Below are 8,504 nucleotides of genomic sequence, written 5' to 3'. Positions count from 1 at the left end.
ATGGCGCGAAGTCATATCCTGGCCCTGTTGGCCCTGCTGCTGGCCACAACAGCCAGTGCTCATCTCTCCTTGCCCCAATCCCACGCCCACGCCCACTCGCAAGCAAATAGGAATGATTTGCTAACCGGTTACTCAAGCCCCATGCAGAGCAGCTTGGCCTACCAGTTCTTTGCTGTGGGAGCGGACGAAGCGCCCCTCGGGAATGTCACGAACGCGTTGCAGTTGACCGGAAATCGGGTGTACGACAAGGAGCGTTGCGACCAAGATTTGAGGCGCATACGCGATGCCATCGACAATATAGAGGAATGGGCTTTGGAGTGTAAGCAAAAGTGAAATTGAAAACAAGTTTGTGTGATTGCGAATTCCGAAACCGCTTCGATCTCGTCTCAATTACCGCTGAAGCTGACAACTTTTGGAAATGTTTTCGAAACAGTTCTTAAGCTTGATTCAAAGCAGATTTTCAGCTCAAACTCAAATCACTTTCTTTGCGAATTCCGAAACCGCTTCGATCTCGTCTCAATTACCGCTCGAGTTGTGAACTTTTGGAAATGTTTTCGAAACAGTTCTTAAGCTTGATTCAAAGCAGATTTTCAGCTCAAACTCAAATCACTTTCTTTGCGAATTCCGATACCGCTTCGATCTCGTCTCAATTACCGCTGAAGCTGACAACTTTTGGAAATGTTTTCGAAACTGTTCTTAAGCTTGATTCAAAGCACATTTTCAGCTCAAACTGAAATCACTTTCTTTGCGAATTCCGAAACCGCTTCGGTCTCGTCTCAATTACCGCTCGAGTTGTGAACTTTTGGAAATGTTTTCGAAACAGTTCTTAAGCTTGATTCAAAGCAGATTTTCAGCTCAAACTCAAATCACTTTCAATAAATGAGCGGACGAAAACGGAATTCGGAACAAGGCTATATATTTGATCGATTGTGTTCTTGTGCAAGTGCTTCTTCAAATTGTTATTCATTGATAAATCGGCAAACGGTTCATTTTATAATCCATCATAAATCAAAACTGTTTTGTTCAAATCAATATTCCATTCAACAGCCGTAGCTCGATTGTAAATTATGAATGAGTGAGCGATAGGGATAAGCCGTACCGTGTAGTATATGGTGTACATATCTGGCATATAAGTATATATGGTGCAATACTTTTACTGCCGGTAATTAATGAAAAAAAAATGCGATTTCGAAGCTACGTTTTCGATGAGAGAGAAATGAGTGAGAGATTCTAGATTCCCTTGTCACCATCTAGTTGATTCAGTTGAGTTTTGGACTCAATCTAATTGATTACAGTATTATGCCTTGAGCTAAAATACAAAGTTAGTAATATCTATTATTCGGGCAATATTCGAATTCACCTAAGATCTTGTTCACTTTTAATTTGTATAACCTGTACTCAAAGGAACCCACAGCATATCTAACTATTCCTGATCGAGCTTTTCAATATATAGTATATATAGCATAGAATAATTGTAAAGTTCGAAGATTAGTTTATTACAAGTCCAAATGTAGGTAATGGGGAGAGACAATTTTCAGTTACATACTTGTATATGGCACTTTGTCCGCCTGTCTGTATGAACATCAATTACTTTTGAAATATTACAGCTGGGGACTCAAGACTTGGCATGTTGACTTGTTTTATCCCATTGCAGATAAAGTTTATCACAAACTCATTATTTTATATAGTAGTCATGGGAGTGATAGGTGGAAAATATACTTTAAGTACAAAAATGTAAATCAACTTTTGTCTTAACAAGTTTCTTAACATACAACTATCTCACTAGAATTGGAAGTTTTATTGAAATCCGTGTACTATATCATGTAGATAATCGGCTTAAAAATCAGTCTTAGTATCAAAAAATTATTTTTTATAACAATATTATACCCAAATATGGTATTCCGCACCATAAGTCATAGCAACCATCAGTACAAAGATCTCTTAAGGTGACAAAAACTTTTTTAAATATAAAAATGTTTTTATAAATTCCGATATTTAACTATATTTTTATGAAATTTTGTTAAAATCGAGATCGTTTTAGCTGTAGGAATGTCAAGAGTCGGGCCCTCGCAATTTTGGCGTTCGCTATCAAACTGATCGAGTAGGGAGAGTTACGAGTTCGTATCAATATACTCGTATATTAATTGAGTGGGGGTCTGAAAATAAGTATTGCTAAGTGAGCGGTCAATAAATCACATCTTGTAATCCAATTCGGTTCATATATTTGAAAACTGTTATCGGATCAACACATTTTGATGCTTTCGGTTTCCATTGATATATAGTTATAGTTAGATTTGACGAGAGGGCCGATTATCAAACGCTGACGCTGACGCTGACTACAAACTGCACTTTGTCACCACATTGGCACTTCAGGCAGTAGTTATCAATTCCTTCATTTAATTATACATATTATTTAATCAGCAATGAGCGTAACAATAATACTAGCTCTTGATTTCTGTGACAGTTCCCGATACATGGGGTCGTCTGCCCGTCGGTCTATTCTGGGGCCACACGATTAGCATGGGACAGTATGAGGAGTGCATAGCGGCGACGAATACCTATGGGGATGAGATACGCGGCCAGTACTGTCTGGCCCGCCTGAACATAACACAGTTCTACAGCCAGGTGAAGAAACGCCATCACGAATTCGAGCGCATCAGCTATAAGCAGGTCGATCCCGAGATATTCGAGTTGGGCGTCTGCGTTCCCAGCTCCTGCAGTCCCGAGAAGACCGACGAGCTGCTCAAGCAGGTCATTAGGAAGTTCTACGGCGAGGATGTTATAGATCTCGAACAGACCATGATTCTGGAGAAGTACTGCAAATACGAAGCCCCCGTCGAGCTGCGCGGTGTCGACATTTTTGCCATGTAAGTGATAACGCCCCAATTCTATTAATTAATTCATTGGGTGGACTTTACCCAGAAGAGAAGAAAAATATTTACTGAATCCATACTTACTTCAAGGATGTTTTTCACAGCCATTCACCAAGAGAAAACCGCCCTAAAATTGGGAACATTTTTTCGTGAAATCAGAACATATATTCTGATAAATATGCTCTGCTTCAAAACATTTCCTAAGCTCATCCCATACTTTTTAACCGCTCTTTACAGTATTTTTTTTCCACGCAATGCTTTCTGTTTCAAGATTTTCTCTTTCGACTTATCAATCCAATATTTTTCCAGCATCTTTTTCGCGGCCATCATATTCTTCATGATAACGAGCAGTATTTACGATTATGTGCAGACCCGCAAGGGAGGTGAGTACTTTAACAAGATCTTTACAGTGAGATACAGATGCAGTCATAGCCAATAATCAATGGGTAAGGCAGCTGGAAATTTCCGGTACAAACGTCGATCGATAGACGAACAGGTGGAGAATTACAAATAGAGATTATTTAAACTTTATGGTGCTTAAAGAGCCATACCCTTTAAATATTGGTACATACAACATTTAAAATGAAGCTTTACGTACATTTTGACCCATAATGTGGGTAACAATTTCTGAAAGGCAGAAATGCCCTTAAAATAAAACATTTGAGATAAAGTTTTGAGAATATAAACAAGTGTTCAAATATTATGCACATGTAGACTCATAAATGAGGTAAATATTTCAAAATAAAATTATACATTGTTTTCTTTCTGTGTCTTCGCAGAGCCGAAGAAACCACTGCTTTAAAAATGTAGTTTTTGAGAATTTTTCGTGCTAAAAGAAAAAGCATGTTTCTTGCTAAAAACTGGGTTATTTTTTTTAATATTAGGCACATTTCGACCCACAAATGAGGTAAATGAGTCAAAATAGAATTATAAATTATATCCATCTGCGTCTTTTCAGCCCCGAAGAAACCACTGTTGATCGCCTTTTCGGTGCTGAACAATGCACCCAAGATCTTTACGGTGAAGAAGATAAACAGCCCGAACGTAATTCATTGTCTGAATGGACTGCGCTGCTTCAGCATGATGTGGGTGGTGTTTGGTCATGGGTATATGACCTTCTACGATCTGCCGCATATCAATAAGAATAGGTTCTACACGTGGGTGCAGACACCGTACTCGATGCTGGTGCAGAACGGTTCGCTCTGCGTGGACACGTTCTTCTTTATGTCCGGGCTGCTGATGTGTTGGGGCGCCTTCCGGGAAATGGATCGCACCAAAGGCAAGCTGAACATACCGATGATGTATTTCCATCGATATATTCGTCTCACGCCCGTCGTCGCCGTCGTCGTACTCTACATAATGTCGCTCTATCGCTACTCTGGTGCGGGTCCCATGTGGTTCAAGCTGGGCACTCAGGATCAGCGTTGTGCGGACACCTGGTGGGCCACACTGCTCTACGTCCAGAACTACGCCTTCCCCTATAGCATTGTAAGTACATGTAGTATTCCGACGGAGTTGGGTAAAAAAAATAAAACGATTTCTTGCTCTCTCTCTCTCTCTCTCTCTCTCTTCAGTGCATTTCGCAATCCTGGTATCTGGCTGTGGACACTCAGCTGTACTTCCTGTCGCCGCTCTTCCTCATACCCCTGTATAAGTATGGCAAGAAGGCTCTGATACCGATTGTGATCTTTGGACTGCTCTGCTTGGGCTGCACCTTCGCCACCTTTATTGCGAACGACTTCACGCTGTTCCGCGTCCAGGACGACCATGTCGATCTGCGCCAGCGTCTGACTTACTATCCAACCCATACCCGCATACCCACTTGGCTGATTGGCGTCATCTTCGGCTACTTCCTGTTCACGCGCAATCGCGGTCGTCAGATCCCCTTGGCCAAGCACTGGGTCATCACTGGATGGGTTGTTGCGTTCGGCACCATGCTGACGGATTTGTGGGGTCCCTACTGGCGTATTCTGCCCGACACTCCAGACTCGCCGCTCATTGAGGGTGCCTTCTTCGAACCGTTGAGTCGCACCTCGTGGGCTCTCTCCATTGGCTGGATCGTTTGGGCCTGCTACAATGGACACGGTGGCATCATCAACGACTTCCTCTCCTGGAGCTTCTTTACCGGCTTCAGTCGCTTAACCTACTGCATGTATGTCATCCACAGAATTGTTCAGTTGGTTAATGCTGCGCGTCTGCAGCATGACACACACTTTTCCGATTACGATGCGGTAAGTCTCGAGCACATTCCTTATACTTGTATTCCCTACACATTTACAACTAATCCTTGCGTTGAATTCCAGATCCTGCGCTGGTGGCACGATTTCGGCATCACACTAACCGCTTCCATATTTGCGACGCTCGCCTTTGAGTCACCCATTCTTGGCATAGAGAAGGCCATTTTCGGACGTGGCGACCCCAAGCCGAAAAAGCAGCCCGCAGTGGCCGAGGTAGCCAAGGTGGCTCCCGCTGTGGTTGCGGCTGCCACTGTTATCACCGAAGTGGCCGCTGCCAAGCCCACATCTGAAACAGCTGAGCCCGTCGCTGCCGACGAAATTGTGCCCGATTTACCCAAGCAGGCGGAGAATCCATCGCATGCCTAAGCCGTAGCTGCCGAGTGCGTTCTGAGTTCATCGATTTTGTTAACGACCCAAAATTATGTTTTGTCGCTGTTTTGTTTTTTTTTTCTTAACATTAGTTAGTTATTTATTAAAGTAGGTAAACACACACGTATTAAATACATGCTGGTAGTTTTATTTTCTTTTAAAAGTGAGGTTTGAGGAAACAGTGAAGCTTTCCTTCCTTTTGAAAAGTGTACGATTGGCGGCAAAGTGGTGAGTACAACGCAGCATCGATACTTGTAAGCTGTTGGCGGTGCGATAAGTTCGACTGAATTTGTCCCATCGATATTGGCGATAGCTCGACGGACTGTGCTGAGTTGGCAGTGCCAACAACAACAGCTGATGCTTCGCATAGCACTCGTTCTGAAATTTTATTACTTGCAAGAGCAATTTAGTTTAACATAAGGAGAATTTTCCTTATTCACAATATTATCATTCTACTCTACACTGTGTGTGTGTGTACAGTAGAGAATGCATTAAGAAACTCAACAAATTGTACCTGCACACAAGTACCTGTTGCTTGATGCGACTATTGTCAGTGCGCTGTAAGCTGCGACTTGTCAATGTCCGTGACAGAAACCACTGGCCACCCATCCCTAGTAAAAAGTGTAATTTATCGAAAGTTTTCGATCGAAATTCTTGCAGTACGGACGGGTGCGGGCTGTTGTTGTTTTGTGTAAGCGTCGCGCAGAAAGATATAGCCGAAAATTATTAGTGAATATACTTATTATTGGTAGTGACAGTGAAGAGAACAACAACGACGCAGTCAGCGTTCAATGAAAATGCATTTGTGAATTTTTTCACACACACAAACACATATTTAACGCAGCAACAACAACAACAAACGTTCCAGGCGTGCAACAACAGGAAGGATAGGGCGCTGAGTGTAAGCAGAACGAACCACAACAACAACCACAGCATCAAGTTGCAGTGACGGCAACGGCAACAAGAACAACAACAGCAACAAGAGCAGATAACATGGCGATGGAGCAATGCTCAGATTCTTCGGTAAGTGAAGAAACAATGAACATTTTGGGCCATGTGGCCGAGAAAAGCGTAAAAAAACATTTTCTTGTTTCGGTGCGAGTGTGAGGTCAGTGCGGAGCGCAATTATGTGTCTGTGTGTGTGTCTTGTATTAAAAGCAGCAACAATTATGAATACAATATGCTTACAACAAAGGCACGCCAACGCAACATCAACATAAGCAATGCGTGTCTCTGTGTGTGTGTATGTGTGTTTTGGTCTTAACAATACTGGTTGGGAAAAATTTGGCAATTGCATTTAAAGAGCGCAACTACCACAAAAATACCAAAAACTACCACCAACAAAAACAACAACAGCAGCAACAACAAATAACAACATGCAAGTGTGTGTTTATGTACATATGTGTGTGTGTGTGTGTCAAAACAAATGCAGGTTACCCAGCAGAAACCGATTATTGCATGAAAATATGTACCTCCCTTTATATTTACTCCAAGAATATTACTGGTTCTTGATTGTTGTAATTGTGGCGTTACCGTCTTGATTAGAGAAGCATTATATGTATATCTATTTAGATACATACTATATAATTTTGCATAAAACGGTAAATAGGTATGCTAGATTGATGCGAATGTAAAAGGAGCCATGACTGACCATACAATGTCTACATGTTCATAGTATGAAGAGTCTGAACGTCTAATACCGATCACGTTTGGGTTGTTTCCAATTTGTGCTTTCATAATTTTTGGAATTTATTTTCAATAAATGTAACAGTTACTATCTTAATTTTTAGATAAATAATAAAGTGTTATGTTTTTTTTTGTGGTTTGCATGACTCTAACTTCACTTTTATGTGTTTCTTATAAAACAACTATTTCTGCTGATTTTTAAATTCCTACTGGGGCCAAATGAAGTTTGAAGCTAAGTGCAACTGCTTTTATTTTTTTGCTCTTTTCTTCTACTGCTCTGCGCTTCATTAGGGAAAGTGATTTCCGTTACACACACACGCATGTTATATTTTTTATGCACATGTGCTTAAAGTTCTTTGCATTTTTTCTTTATACATACAACATACATATTTAAATACTTGGTTGGTTGTTGTTGTTTGGTGCAACAGAACATTGAGCAAAGAAAAGAAAAAACCTGTTTACAATTAGAAAAGGAAAAAGCTTTCCCCTTCCTGCTGCACACACACACACACACACAAACACTCCAAATCTTGTGTGTTCTGTTCATTTGTTGTTGGTTTCGAAACCTCCACGGGTCATTGGCTGCCCTCGTTTGTCGCTCCTCTCGCCGTTCTGCGCGCCCTCTCTATTGCTCCTTTTTTTTCGCTTCCTCTCCGGCCAGCAAACTTGTGTTGTTGTTGCTGTGCTGTTGTTATGCTTTTGGCAGCTTTGCCAAATTACTTGCCGGCTGGCGCTGCGCCGAGGGACAACAACAAAACTATGCACATATATTAGGCATTTTTTGTATTGCATAAAAAATTGCAGGCTAGTTCATTGCTTGCTTAATCTCTAACTGTAAAGGAAGAGTAGTGGGTGGGTAAAGGCGGGTGAAGAGTAACGGTCCCTTCATTCAACACTTCCCAGGCAGTTCCTGCTGCGTTGACCTTGCGAGTCAACAAAAACAAATGCGTTCGTAGGTGTGGGTGTCTGTTGCCAACTTCCAAAAATACATTCTGGCTACCTACACACAAACTTACATACAAATACATAAGTACTTTGTTTACACCTGCGTGTGTGCAACATCTGTGTTAAGCTGACGCCTCATTTGCTAAGCGTTTTTCCAGCTTTTTCACTTGACTGGCTGGCTGGCTGGCTGCCTGGCTGCCTGCCGCCGCCTTCACTTTCCAGCAGATTGTGTGCGCCGTTTGAGTAATGGGTGCTCGAAAAGTACTTCATAATTACCTTCTGTTTTGTATTGCTTTGTTTTTATCGATAAACAACTTGAAAAAATTGTACAATTACCCACTTTTATGGGGCGATTTCTTGTTTTTAATGCAGTCAGGTGATTCGGCCTCACTAG

At 41.6% G+C, this 8,504-nt stretch overlaps 2 protein-coding genes across 2 annotated transcripts in view; both read left to right on the top strand.

The window, feature by feature from the left end:
• LOC115633378 (nose resistant to fluoxetine protein 6) lies at positions 1 to 5,476 on the top strand. The gene is made up of 6 exons (XM_030530821.1): positions 1 to 319; positions 2,465 to 2,867; positions 3,183 to 3,256; positions 3,832 to 4,361; positions 4,448 to 5,104; positions 5,177 to 5,476. Exons 1-6 carry the CDS (start codon positions 1 to 3, stop codon positions 5,474 to 5,476), a joined length of 2,283 nt encoding a protein of 760 aa, XP_030386681.1.
• Positions 5,477 to 6,145: 669 nt separating this feature from the next.
• Positions 6,146 to 8,504, top strand: part of LOC115633289 (tyrosine-protein phosphatase non-receptor type 9) — a 60,962-nt gene continuing 58,603 nt past the window's right edge. Inside the window, exon 1 of the mRNA XM_030530700.1 lies at positions 6,146 to 6,502. Within this exon, the coding sequence (XP_030386560.1) occupies positions 6,473 to 6,502 (30 nt within the window). The 5' untranslated portion in view covers positions 6,146 to 6,472. The remainder of the gene's footprint in view (positions 6,503 to 8,504) is intronic.

Source organism: Scaptodrosophila lebanonensis, unplaced genomic scaffold, assembly GCF_003285725.1.
Source record: "Scaptodrosophila lebanonensis strain 11010-0011.00,11010-0021.00 unplaced genomic scaffold, SlebRS2 tig00001418-arrow-arrow-pilon, whole genome shotgun sequence".
In the NCBI taxonomy this organism is placed as follows: Eukaryota; Metazoa; Arthropoda; class Insecta; order Diptera; family Drosophilidae; genus Scaptodrosophila; species Scaptodrosophila lebanonensis.
This window is presented reverse-complemented; position numbering and strand designations above follow the sequence as displayed.